Source organism: Macrotis lagotis, chromosome 1 (assembly GCF_037893015.1).
Source record: "Macrotis lagotis isolate mMagLag1 chromosome 1, bilby.v1.9.chrom.fasta, whole genome shotgun sequence".
Lineage (NCBI taxonomy): Eukaryota > Metazoa > Chordata > Mammalia > Peramelemorphia > Peramelidae > Macrotis > Macrotis lagotis.
In genome coordinates this window covers 402,693,258-402,708,151 of record NC_133658.1, presented here as the reverse complement: position 1 = coordinate 402,708,151, position 14,894 = coordinate 402,693,258, and the positions used below count along the sequence as shown (strand labels likewise).

At 34.4% G+C, this 14,894-nt stretch overlaps 1 protein-coding gene across 1 annotated transcript in view; it reads left to right on the top strand.

Moving 5' to 3' along the window:
• Positions 1-14,894, top strand: part of LOC141506158 (serine/threonine-protein kinase 32A) — a 150,822-nt gene that overhangs the window by 29,723 nt on the left and 106,205 nt on the right. The window contains exon 3 of the mRNA XM_074212669.1: positions 14,513-14,568. Coding sequence (XP_074068770.1) covers positions 14,513-14,568 — 56 coding nt within the window. The remainder of the gene's footprint in view (positions 1-14,512; positions 14,569-14,894) is intronic.

Here is a 14,894-nt window from a genome sequence, read left to right as displayed (position 1 = left end):
ATTTACAAATGTACACAAAATGAATACAAGGAAGAATGCTAGTAGCTGGAGAATGGAGGGAGATCTGTAAAGGTTCATAAAGATTGTTTATGCCTGACCTGTGGTAGAGCCTTCCAAACTTGTGTTGGTCTGATCAGCACTATTTGACACACTATGCATTGACCTTGACATAGCAATGCTACTTTGGTCCTCTTCAAATACTACTGACATCAGCCAACAAGTGCAAGAGGGTTACTTGAACTGAATCTTAAAGGAGACCAGAAAACTTAAATGTTGCCCAAGGATAAATGGAAAAGCCAGGATTCAAAGCCAGTTCTTCTGACTCCAAACTCACTATGCTTTCCACTAGACTGCCTTTTCTGGAAAACAAGCCAATCCCTCTTCCTTCTCAGTCCTTTAAGGATAACAAGGTGGTTCAGTAGAATTCACTAAGTCTACAGTCAGAAAGACCTGAGTTTAAAGATAGCCTCAGACATTCATTAACTTTTTGGGACCTTGAGCAACTTGGTTAAGCCTTGTTTTCCTCAATTTACTCAACTTTAAAAAAAAAAAGAATAATAATATAATTTACTTCCTGGTGTTATTGTGAGGATTAAATGGGAAAATATTTATAAAGTACTTAGCACAATGCCTGGCTCATTAGGTATTAAATAAACACTAGCTATTAGTATTTGAAAGCCTTGTCTTCTGCAAGTAAAGCATTCATGGTTTTTTTCAACTAATCCTCATATGGTATGATCTCAAGACCCCTCACAAACTTTCATCCTTTTTTCAGCTAATTGCCCTTTGTAAAAAGTGGCACCAAGAACTGAATGAATCACTGTAACTCTGGTTTAATGTAGAGTGAAACCCTCCTGTCTCTTAGAGCAGTGTCCCTCCAGCTCAGTCCAAGATTACATAGGTGGCTCTGGTGGACACATCCCACAAGTAACTCATAGAAAACCTCCAAGGTATTTTACTAGATGAAATGATATTTAGCCATGCTACCCACATCTTTTATTTATGACATTTTTGGAACAATTTGGAAGCCTTGACCTTTTTTTCTTAAAGAGAGCCTTTAGTTTTGTTGATATACAAAACTTTCCATGAGGAAACATCCTTTACAAATGCAGATCAGATTAGTTAGCACCTACTTCACTATATATGCATATGTATATATACATGTATATACTTAATATATAGATATGTATATATACATATAGGATTAATATAGGTATACATATATACTTCTACATTATGATATATCAATTTATACATTTATATTAATATTTCTATGTTTTATATATTAGTACATATAGCTATATTTCCTAGTTTTGTGATAACTGAAATTTGATAAGCATTTCATCCATGCTTTTGTCCTTTTGATTAAAAACTGAGACAACTAGATGGCATAGTGAATAGAGCACTGGAATTGGAGTTGGGAAGACTTTAGTTCAAATCTAGCTTCAGATCTTGTGTAATAGCCCTGTAACTCTGAGCAAGTCACTTAATTTCTGTCTATCTTAGAACTGTGAAATGGAGAAAATAATAGCATCTACCTTAGAGGGTTGTTGTGAGGATCAAACTAGATATTGTAAACAATGTGTAAGCCTTTCGGATAGTCCCACTGGTAAAAGCCTACTTTCTCATGGAGTCTTTTGGGGAAGGCTAAAGATATGAAAAGTCTCTCAGATGATTTTTGAGTCTCCAGGATTCTAGTGGGGTCATTAAGTTCAGAGATGCCTTGTCTTTATGACTCCATGTACCTCCACATAACTTATCTCTTCTCAGACCTCAGACCATAGCTTGCCTCTCCATCTCTACTTGCTTTCTTGGTTAGGGTAGTGCAGCTTTGTATTTCCAGGTTCATCTTTCTGCTCGTGGCTTCTCAACAACACCTTAGAATAACTCTTTGCATGCTGTACTCCTCTTTTCTTTCTTTTCCAAGTTACTGTCTCAACACAATCCATATGTTCTGGCTTCAGGAAGCTTTCTCCAATAAATAGCAGTTTCCCTGACTCATACAATGGGCACTTAAGTCTGTGCTGGAGAATTCACTGGCAACAATAGCCTGTTCTATTATATGCATAGTTTGCTTCTTCTTCCTTGATTTTTCATTTAAAGATTTTTTTGAGTAGATTTATAAAGTTCCAGACAAATACATTCTTAACACTAAAGTCCCTCTTAAGTGTGTTCCATTCTTGGCAAGGGTTCTCTAAATTCCCTTCTTTTAAACTACAAAATAGAAATGAACCCTATGTAGATGAAATCAGAGAGGCTAAACTGCTTCTGTATACATCAAGGAAATGCAAGCTGAATTTGACACAATCTTTAAAATATTTTGATACCATATCTTGGGGAGAAATGAATATGTGGCATCACTTTTGCTGCTGATCACAGAAAAGTAAGGAAGATTTGAGAAGTCAGCGACTAATTGAAAAGATGATGTCTGGGAATGAGATTTGGATTTCAGTACCATAATTTAAAATAGAGATATAAAGTACTCCAAGCCATGATGTTGCAACTAAAAGGGCTAGTGAAAATATATTTTTGCATGCTTACAAATTTAATCAAAAGGATTTTAAACTGAAATGGAAAGAAAAAGGGATAAGTGTCTACTCAGTTTTCAATTAGGTTAGGTATCATTGACAATAGGTATATGAAGACTAGTATAGTCACTTTGAAATAATATAGCCACAAAGTCCAAGAAAAAATATGACAATAAAATCCTTGGCCTCAAATATTAGTACACAAATTCACAAAATGGGGGAAGTTAAGAAACTTAACTAGAGATGCATGGAGGCAAATTTTTTCTCAGGTATCAATGAAGTTTATTGGGATGAAACCCAAGATTGGAGTACGGCTCTGAAAGACCAAACTTTATTCAGAAAGAGAAAAGATAGATTAACTAGAATAAGACTTACATTAAGAAGTTATATTCAAGTGTGGAAATACTGGAAGTGGCATGGGGAAGCATGATAGAGAATAATTTTCAGTAGTTCACTGTCTCCAATTTCCTTAATGAATCTTGGGGTATAGCTCAGATTTTAATATAAAATGTTGGACCCCAAAAATGGTTATCTGCAGTAGTTTTTAATATTTAGAATGTTGCTGTTGTTACATCAAAACTTTCCCATCATTTGTTTACATTCCCTTTGATCTTGATTGTTGGTATTAGTAATTCAAGTATATTACATGGAAATAAAATCAAAATAGCCTTAAGCAAGGAAAAATACTACCTTGAATGAATGAATGAATGAATGAATATTATTAAGTACTTACTATATGTCAGACACTGAATATATAAATTGACAATAAAGACAGTCCCTGCTGTCAAACAAAACAATTATCTGATGTTTTCATGTGTGAAAAATGCTACCCATCAACCAATTAGATATGCTTCAAAGATCAAAAAGAAATATTTGTCTCCAAAGAAAAACCTTTTATTTTTTGCCTTTCCATGTGATGAACTAATAGGACTCTGTGATAGAAAGATGATGGCAATCACAGGATTGGTTAGAGAAATTTAACAGATAGGAGATAAGTTTTGTGGGGATTTTCTAAAGACACATGTCTTTTCTGGAGTCTATCCTTTCCTATGGGGTTCTTTTATTCCTCACAAAATTCCAATAAATGATTGTTTCTAACAGATTGTGAAGTCATAGATTTAGATCTGGAAGGGATTTCTAAGGTCATCTAATTCGAACCCCCAATTTTCAGATGAGGAAAATGGAGGCTAAAGTAGCTAAAGTCCAAGGGCACACAAGTAGTATGAGGCAAAGCCAGGATTTACTCCCAGGTCTTAAAAGTTGATTCAAATTCAGTATGTTTTCCACTGTAGCACTGATCTAGGGAGATTTCTATAAGCCTTGTGGGCTTTTCTAGTGAGGTCTGTGTGTGTGTGTGTGTGTGTGTGTGTGTGTGTGTGTGTGTGTGTGTGTGTGTTTCTGTATGTGTGTCTGTGTGTGTGTCTTTATGTCTGTATCAGTTCTGTGTGCCTTGCTTCCAGAATAGCCTCTGCTTGAAGAAAAGCAACAACTCCTGTGGAGAAGAGGACTTAAATGCTGACCAACTGTTAACTTGCCAACTAGAGGCAAACCAGAATAGGTGAAGCAGCAAGGTAACCCAAGGAAGACACATGAGGTGACATGTACTAGCAAAGTCAAATCACTGCCCCTACTTTGTTTACTATCTTTTCTCTGATGCTATTGGGAAAAAACCTAGAAACCAAAATCCAAATAATAACCCTCCAGACCACCAGTTTTGTTTCCAGTCCATTCTCATACACACAACCATCATCAAAGGGAGCAACCTGGATATGACTTTGTTAATGATATAACATTTTAAAAGATTTATTATATCAAAGATAATAAGTAGAAAAGTAGTTAATGGAGGGAACTTTACATCACATTTCTCACAGTTTGGTATTCAAGATGTATAAATAATTAGAGAAATATATAAGCCCCAAAGCAATTCCCTAATAGATAAATGGTCAAAGAATATGAATAAGCATTCTTTTTTGTTGTTGTTTGTTTTTGCAAGACAATGGGGTTAAGTGGCTTGCCCAAGGCCACACAGCTAGCTAATTGTTAAATGTCTGAGGTCACATTTGAACTCAGATCCTCCTGACTCCAGGGTCAGTGCTCTATCCTCTGCACCACCTAGAATAAGTAGTCCCTGAATAAGTAGTTTTCAAAAGAATTAGAAACTATAAACACATATAAAATAATGCTCCAAATCACTATTAGGAAAAAATGTACATCAAAACAACTCTAAAGTTTCAAATAGCATCCAGCAAATTGGGAAATATGATAAAAGACCAAAGGAGGGGTTGTGGAAATTTAAGAACAATAAGCTCATTATTAATGAATCTGTGAATTAGTATAACTAATTTGGAAAGCAACTTGCAATTATACAAATAATAGAGCTAATATGTGCATTCTTTTTGATACAGACTTTATTATTGGATATATACCCCAAGGTGGTCACTCATAAAAAAGAAAGTTTTTCCATATACATCAAAATATTTATAGCAACATTTTTTTGTGGTAACAAAGAACTGGAAACAAAGTAGATGTCTATTAATTGGGAAATAGCTTAACAAATTCATGATATTTGAATGTAATGGAATATAACTGTGCTCTAAGAAATGACAATATGAAAAATATAGAGAAGCTTGGAAAGCTTGCATAAACAGTTGCAAAGTAAACAAAGTCAAGAAAATCATATACACAAGGACTACAGTAATGCAAATGAAAGGAAAAGCATCACAAAACAATCAAAACCAAATATTGCAAAATTAGAAAGAACAAGCATGCCTCAAAGAAGAGATATGAGAAAATATCACACACCCCCAACCCATTTGCAGAGGTGAAAGGACCACATGTATGGGTTATTGTATTTATTTTGGGATTTTTTTTTCTTCAGTGTTGCCAATCATTTTTTTTTAGATTTTTTTCAAGGCAATGGGGTTAAATGCCTTGCCCAAGGCCACACAGCTAGGTAATTATTAAGTGTCTGAGGTTGGATTTGAACCCAGGTACTCCTGACTCCAAGGCTGGTGCTCTATTCACTGCGCCACCTAGCCACCCCCTTTTCTTTTTCTTTTAAAAAGATTTTCTTTGTTACATGGCATGATTCTCTTGGAGAAGTAAAGAGGAAGGATTTGGGGAAAATTTAAATTTGAAGTTTTACTTTTAAAGAAAAAAGAATGAAAAAAAAAAAAGCAAAAATAAGATATATTGCTATTTGCTGTGCCTTTTCACCCTGACGACTACTGGATGGCCTGACTTGTAGCTGAGATTTCCTATATGTTTTGTCTGCCCTCTTCCAGCCCCATCACTAGAATGTAGGAAAATAAATTTTCTGACTTTTTCATATATTATATAGATATAGATACACACACACACATATATATATATACATATATATATGTATATATATATATATATATACATACACACACACACACACACACACACACACACACACACACAGAGTTGTGCCTATATGGACTTAAATACTTCCTCATTTATTCATACATGCATGCTCAGACATAGGTATATAATAGTCTGAAAATCTACAGTTCATTCAGAAGGGAATATGAGGCCACATGAATTTTATTAAAACTATTTTTCTTATCTTTCTATTAGTTTGCATAACTTTAGAGTTTATGTATAGTTCACATTTAACTTAAGGAAAAAGACAGAAAATCATTTAGTTATGCTAACATCTTCAAAGATGGTTGTAGTATGGCCTAAGATGGACCACAAACAATAATCAATAACCATTTATTAAGCCCTTAAGCTAGGCACCATGATAGATCCTGAGAATACAAAGTCACAGAATGATATAATTCTTGCCCTCAAGGAGCTTAAATTCTATTAGGGAAATACCATTAAGAAGAACATCATTAAAGAGGTTCTTGCCTCACTCAAGAAATGGTTGCTTTTTACTATTTTCATTTTTGTTTATATGTACTTTTTTCTTCCATACTTTTGTGACTCTGTGAACAAGTTTTTAATATCTACCAGGTTATTTTTGTTTGGTCATACTATTAACAGCCTAAGTAGTATGTTGTCAGACCTGGTGATAGAAGACCTAAGTTCAAGTTTAGCTATAAGTAACTCATTCTATGCCCAAACTATCTCTCTCTCTGGGTCAGGGTAAGATGAGGAGGCTTGAGTGGGTGATGTTTAAGGTCTCTTCCAACTCTAAATTTGTGGTCCTAAGATAAAAAATATTGTCATTGAAGTGTATTCTCAGGCACTGGGAACAGAAAAGAGAAACAGATCAAGAGTTGAGAAAATTGATTGCAAGCCTAGCATGGATGAAGGCTGAACTAGTGATAGAAGTTTCAATTATCTGGAAACCTGCTGGAGCTCTCTTTTTTTTTTCAAAGCAAAGGGGTTAAATGACTTGCCCAAGGACACATAGCTAGGCAATTATTAAGTGTCTGAGATCAAATTTGAACTCAGGTTCTCCCAACTCCAGAGCAGTACTCTAGCGCCACTTAGCTGCCCCTAGAGCTCTCTTTCTACACAAATCAGAGAAACTAATAATACACTGATCTCCATCAATGATAATTTCATTCTTAAAAATCAACAAGTGGAAGAACCAGCAATAGGAAATTCTATTCTAGATCACTTTCTCACTAACCTCTGTTAGGAAATGGTTGGTTTCTGAAGTAGAAATGGTGGAAACTCTGGTGATAAATAGCCATTCTATTTCATAATTTATGGTAAAAGAAAAGGGAAACGTCAGACACCATGGCAAATGATTCATTTAGATCCTTACTCTATTCAAATCAGTATTAATCAGTTTCATATGATATTATATAGGTGGTGATTATAGGCATTTTAGGGCCCAGAGCTATGAATTGCATATTGTAAGTTCACTTGCAATTAGCAATCATGTTTCCAGAGGACTGATGAAGAATGCTACTACCCATATCTTGACAGAGAGGCATTGGACAAAATATTTAGAATGAGGCACACACTTTTGAGCAGTGGGTAGAAAATAGGCAGCGGGTAGAAGATGGGTAGTGAGAATTTATTTTGCTTTGCTAAGTATAATTGTTACAAGATTTTCTAAGAAGGTAGAAGGAGAAAAGATAAATTCTTGTTAATAGAGAAAAAAATTAAATCCGTTGTTTGTAGGGGTGGGGAAGATGTATAGAATGTGGACATAAGAACAATTAGAAAATAATTAGAAAGAGGGACACAGAATCCAGGACATAGTAATGCTTAATATATGTTTGTCAACTATCAGTACTGTAAAAATAGTATTAGAGATGCTAAATCATGGAATAAGTTAAATCTAGAAAGAAAAATTAAGAACAACAGAAAGACTTTCTTAAATAGTTGTATATTAAGGAAAATGGAGGAGCAAAGAGATCAAAGAATGACTAGGACTATTGCTTGAGATGGTAGGATTACAGGCTAGAGAGAGAGAGAAGGTGGTGCTTTTCGATTTTTAATCTTCCTTCTGTTTTCTTGCTCATGGAGTGGAAAGACCAGGGGGAAAAATGACTAATGGGGGATTGAATTCTCAATTAAGTAGAGATTAAATGTGATAATGCTGGCATCTAGTTGGAAGATTAGTCCTTTAAACTTGTATATCAGTTTATTTATCTGGAATAGGCACTGCAGATGAACAGTGAGTTAGACCCAGAATTGCATATGAGGAAGACGGTGGGCCGGATTCCATTTGGGAGATTGTGCAGTACATATAACAATCTCAGATTGTTCACTGGTGGGAAAAATAAAAACAAAAATCAGGCCTATCTTTTTAACCCAATTATCTCAGTGATACCCTGTAGTTATTATCTCAAAACACTTCAGTGCTCTAAAATAAAAATCAACAGAGAGATGCAAAGTGAGCATTTCTACTGCAACTGATCGTCTAAGAGAATTTCCTAGAACACTGAAAGATAAGTGAAGTGTTCAGGGTCTCACACCCAGTATGTATCAGAGACAAGACTTAAACCTGGATATTCCTGATTTAAGACATATTTTCTTTCCATCATTCAAGAAGACCCTAATTGCACATAGATGTGCAATTGAATTGAATAGAATAAACCACTGTTTTACCCTAAGAACCTGGAAATAGAGAAACTCAGACTACTGTCTCATATATTATCAAAGGAGCTGTTTGTCCAGAGGCTAGGTTCTTTACGTACCCTCCTCCCTTTCCAAGCACACTCTTTTAGGTACCTTCCATCCAAAAGGAAAGACAAGGTCACAGCAAAGCCTACATACAGGTTGAATAGAATCTATCTATCCCCTAACAGAGAGTAGGACAAAGCTATAATTTAATGTTGGTGCTTATTCTGTTGCCATAGTGAACTGCCTTTTCTTGAGCTCAAAGACTACATATTCCTGGAAAAACAAATACTTCTGGCTTCCAATCTGCTTCTAATACTGAATGTTTTAGGTTTTCCCCCCGTTTGGGTACCTTTGGCTCTGATAGAGAATTTGTAGGGTGAAATAATTGGATTTCAGAGACTGGGACTGCCTACTCAGGATGGCAGATGAAGTTTTATTGGAATAACCACTCCTTCCTGTGATATATAAGGGAACTGAAGCTCTCTTGAATAAGAATGGTAAATGGTAGCTTGCCAAATGAACCACATATTGTTCACCTGGTCTGAAAGGAATATTACTGGACTTCAGGTTCCTGTCTTCTGCCTTTCTCTTTCATTTTCTTACCGTAAGAGAGAGGTAAGAGTTTTTTTTTAAAGGTAGACTTGCTGTGCCCATTATGTGGCAGTTTGGGGAACATTTATAGAATTCCTACAGAAGTACTTGGACTTGATGGATATGTGTTTGCATGGGTTTGAGAGAGAAGTTCAAGTACATTGGTCCCAAACCCAAGCATTTTGTGTAAAGGAAGAGAGGATTTTTGAATACCTAAGGTGAGATGATCTTGGAATATAGCCTTCTATTCGGAAAAAAGGTGATTTACTAGGCAGCACCAGCTTTGGGATTTATTCCTGTGAGTAATCCCAAATTCTAGAGTAACTAAGTTTGAGTGTTTAAGTCTCCTGGAGAGAGATTTCTTAAACTATGCGACTCTTATTTCCCTTGTAGTTAAAGTACTATAACCATGCCATGATGAGGGGTAAGAGGTGGATAATGAGAAAGGGACTTTGTCAACACACTTAGGACCCATGGCAAGGAGTTACTTATTCAGCAGTCTCCAAAATGGGTTTATCTTAAGAAGTTCAATAATATATGAGTGTTTTATATTTTTCTTTTATCTAGACATATTCAGTCAATATGTACTTTCAGGAAGGGGGTAGGGATGGTGATATAAAAGCTAGGCATTCCTGCTAGACATTCACATTGAGTGCCTGCCCCAGAGTTGGAACCTTGTTTCTCACATATAGGGAAAACTAAACATAAGCTGTAACATGAGTATATTTTGAGATTTTCCTGGAGTGAGCTAGGTGAGAGCTCTGGGATCAATGCTTAGAACCAGAACCAGACTGAGTACAAAGTCTTGAGATGGGAGAGGTGTTTTGAATGTAGAATATCCCTGAGTGATAAGCCATGAATTACATTGTAAGAAAATGAGCAAATAAAGTTCTTTGCAATCAGAGAGGAATAGATAGATTCAATGATGAGAATGATAGATATAATTGCATTTTAATAAAAAACAAATTTTATAAATGATATATATGAAATATTCATAATATAGATTATAAAAATACATATAATGATGATATGACTCAGTCTTATTATTAATGGAGACTGGTGTCCCCCCTCACAGCCAGAATTATGGAGGGGTTGTTTACTACTTAGTTATATAACTCAAGAAGGAGTTGGAATGGACAAGTAATAATATCTTACCTTCTGTCATTTTACATTCATCACTGATTTCCTCAATAAGCTGAACTGTCACACATGGAAGTGGCTTCAGGCAAAGAAGGTCAGGACTGGAGTAGTTTCTCTTCTCTTTAATTGGCCAAAAATAAAGGTATAAATAAAATGGATTATCACTAGGACTTGAGGCCCTAATACTTTCCTAGTACCTGAGATTTTTAAGGACACATTCATTAGGGCAGTTCAACTGTTACAAATATACCAAGGAGCTGATGTTCACTCATCTCATCAAGTATATGTGCTGGGCAGTGGTAAAAGGAACTTGAAAAGGCATAATGAATAACAAGTTGACTTACATATAGGTTGCATACATAGGTTGTTCTGCTTACTAGCTGTGATACATTAATGAATCTGTGACCTCATCCAGAAAGGTACTCTCAAGTTGAACCATCTTTTAAGTATTTTTTTTTAATTTATAGGTGTCTATAGATATCTTTTATTTTTATCACTTAGATTTCTCCCATTTCTCCCCCCCCCTCCTTTGCCCAGGAAGTTTAAAAAGGAATATTTTTTAAATCAGCAAAATCAATCAATACACTTTAAAAAAATCTAATATTATATGCAGTCTTTCACATTCACAGACCTTTACTCCTCTATATAGGAACAAAGAGAAATATCTTTTCAAATCCTTTCTGGGGTCAGGCTTGTTATAACATTCACTTCAGTTGTTTGGTAGTGGTTATTCTTAACATTTACATAGATGTAGTATCTGTACAAATAAAAATATTTTCCTGTTTCTCTTTGCATCAATTCATGTAAGTATTTCTGTGCTTATCTATTTACATCATTATTTATTCTTCTGATTTTCTTCTTTCTTTTTTAAAATTTCTTTCCCAATTACATGCAAAGGTAGTTTTCACCATTCATCCATTTACAAGTCTTTGAGTTTTACATTTTTCTATCAACTTCCCTTCCCTCCTCCCTCTCCATGGCAGTAAACAATCTGGTAAAAGCTGTAAATATACAATGATATTTAACATATTTTCATACTAGTCATGTTGTGAAAAAAAAGAAGTAGAGCTAAAGGAAGAAAATATGAGAAAGAAAGAAAAACATAAAAAAAATTTTTCAAAATGAACATAGTATGTTTTGCTCTGCAGACTCCATAGTGTTTTTTTTAGGATGTGGATATCACTTTCTATAATAGGTCTTGTTTTTGATCACTGAACTGTTGAGAAGAACTGCATCCATCATAATAGCTCCATTTCACAATGTTACCATTAATGTGTTCAATGTTCTACTGATTCTACTCACTTTACTCAACATCAGTTCGTGCAAGTCTTTCCAGGCTTTTCTAAAGTCTGACCATTCATGATTTCTTACTGAACAATAGTACTCTGTCACATTCATATTCCATAACTTGTTTAACTATTCCTCAATTGGTGGGCATTTCCTCAATTTCCAATTCTTTGCCACTACAAAAAAGAGCTGCTATAAATATTTTTGTATAGATAGATAGATAGATAGATAGATAGATAGATAGATAGATAGATAGATAGATAGATATATCCCTCCTTTTTATGATCTCTTTGGGATATAGAACTAGTAGTGGTATTGATGAATCAAAGAATTTGTACAATTTATTGGCCTTTGGACATAATTTCAAATTGCTCTCCAGAATGAAGATGCTGTGACTCAAGTTTTCCCACATCCTCTCCAATATTGATCATTTTTCTTTTTTGTCATATTGGCTTACTTGATAGGTGTGATGTGGTACCTCAGAATTGTTTTAATTTGCATTTCTCTAATCAGTAATGATTTGGAGCATTTTTAAATTTTTTTATAAGTATTTTATTCGTTTTCCAATTTTATACAATAGCAGTTTCTACCTATCATTTTTTGTAATGTTTTGAATTTTACAATTTTCCCCCATCCTCCCTTCTCTTCCTTCATCCTCTCACAGAAGGCAATCTGATAATCTTTCCATTGTTTCCATGCTATACATTGATCAAAATCAAATGTGTCAAGAGAAAAATCATATCCTTGAGGAAAAAGTAAAATATTAGAGATAGCAAAATTATATAGTACATAAGACAACTTTTTAAAAAAAATTGAAGATAATAATCTTTGGTCTTTGTTTAAACTCTACAATTCTTTCTCTGGATACAGATAGTATTCTTAGAGCATTTTTTAAATGACTTTAGATATCTTTAATTTCTTCATCTGAAAACTGCTTGTTCATGTCCTTTACCATTTAACAATTGGATATTCTTATAAATTTGAACAAGTTCTCTATATATTGTATAAATGAGTTCTTTATGGAACAATTAGTTGTGAAAACTGTTTTCCAACTTTCTTCATTCCTTCTAATCTTGGCTGCATTGTTTGTTTTGTCTATGCAAAACCTTTTTAATTTAATGTAGTCGAAATGATCCATTTTGTAATTTAAAATGTTCTCTTTCTCTCTGATGGACTGATGAGACTTGACAACTGAATGATTTTAAATTTGAATGAAAGAGGAAAGTTGAGGATAACAGCAAGGTTTTAAATATAAGTGACTGAAAGAATCACAATGCTCTTAACAGTTCTAGGGAGTTTGAAGGAAGGTCTGTGTTTAGGAAGAAAGATGATTCTATTTTAGACATATTGAGTTTGAGATACCCATTAGATGTCTAGGTTCTACCTGAGCTGCCTTGCCTGCTGGTTCCTATACACACTATTCCATCTCTCATCTCCATACCTTTGTTCTGGCTGTCTCCAACCCTGAAGTGTACCCTCTCTTTCTTCATCTCTGCTTCATAGATGCTTCCATTAAGATTCAAGTGTCACTTTATAAATAAAGCTTTTCCTGAACCCCCAATTGGTGGGAGATGTATCCTTTTTATGAGCTCAGAAATTATTTTGTATTTATTTTTGTTTTTGTCTTTGTATTCCAGTGTCAATCACAATATTTGACATATAGTAGAAACTTAATAAATGTTTATTGAATTTAATTGAATATAATAGACTATCCAAAAGGTAACACAGGATCTGGACCTCAAGAGAGAAGTCAATGTTAGATAGTCTAAATTTAGGAGTTGTCTGAATAGATATGAAAATTGAAGGGAAAAGAGCTGTACAAGTCACCTCCTCCTGTGCAGTTATTATGCTATATGATTCTTGGCCATGCCTTTCTGTAAATTTTTCACTGAACATCCACTCAATAGACTAGAGGTCTTCTTTTAGGTCTTGGTATATTTTGTGGCTATTACAATAGCACTGAGTTTATCCATCCTTCCTCTTTTAAATGAACAGCACACTTTCTCTTTCAGTCATATGTACTACACATCCCTTCAGATAAATAAAAATATTTACACATCGGGCAGTCAATTTTGTACTGCTTCCTAAAGGATGATATACCCCTTAGGAAAAGACAAATTCATTCAAGTTACAATAGCAAATACTTGTAAAGAGCAAGTATAGATAAAGAAGATTTTAAAGTTCCTATTTGAAAAAGAGAAGTCATCTTTCTATGTTGTTTTTCCCCATTAGAGTGTAAACCCCTTGAGGGCAGAGACTTGTCTCTTGCTTTTCATGATTCCCCATTAGTACAGTGACTGATAAGTAGAAGGTGCTTATTAAATGTTTTTTGAAACCTATTTTATACCTACCTTCCCCAGTATACCTCACCTGAAGAGAAAACTGTGTCTCAAAACTTTAGTTTTATCTTTCTAGAAATTGCATTTATTTTATTTTTAATTTATGAATAAAACAAGCACTTTCATAATATAAAATTAAAAAAGAAGATTGTACATGAAACTGTAAATCTATTGCTTGCTATTCCTTCTAAAAATATAATTAAGGTGTATAAATTTCTTTTTTTTCCCCCCTTGCTTTTCCTTCCTCTCCTGGGGCCTAGAGTTGGCTACCATTAGACCCAAATATGTATTTTTATGTAAAATCATTCTATGCATACTTTTATTTATCAATTTTTTCTGGATGCAGAGATCATCCTTTATAGTCAATTTCAGTATTATAATCAAAATCACTTAGTCATTCAAAAAGATCTTAAAATAATATTGCTATTACTGTATATAATGTTTTCTTGGTTCTGCTCATTTTGCTCTTTTTTGTGCAAGCCTTTCCATGTTTTTTCTAAAAATATTTATGTAATAACACAAAAAAATCAACATTTACTTACCATGTTATCGTTTTTGTTTCATTTACAGTCAACTTTGATCACTTTGAAATTTTGCGTGCCATTGGGAAAGGCAGTTTTGGAAAGGTAAGAATCATGACTACATTGACCCTTTGATAGCAAACAAAAGTAAGTAAGGATAACTAGATAATTAGGAAAAAACTCAAGAGACTAATCACCTGCTAGAGGTTCCCTGTGCACTAGACTCTTTTTTTTTTTTTGACATTTTGCAAAAGGGCTCCGCCATATCTGGATTGCCAGACTTCTACCTTGTGGAATATCTAATTTCCTTCAAAGTACATTCAAGAAAAACAAAATAGAAGACACCCATCCAGAATGATTCCAATGCCCCCTCCCTGTCAATCTACTCTACCCCTCTCGGTACCCTTCTTCTCTTAGAGAAGACCCATCAT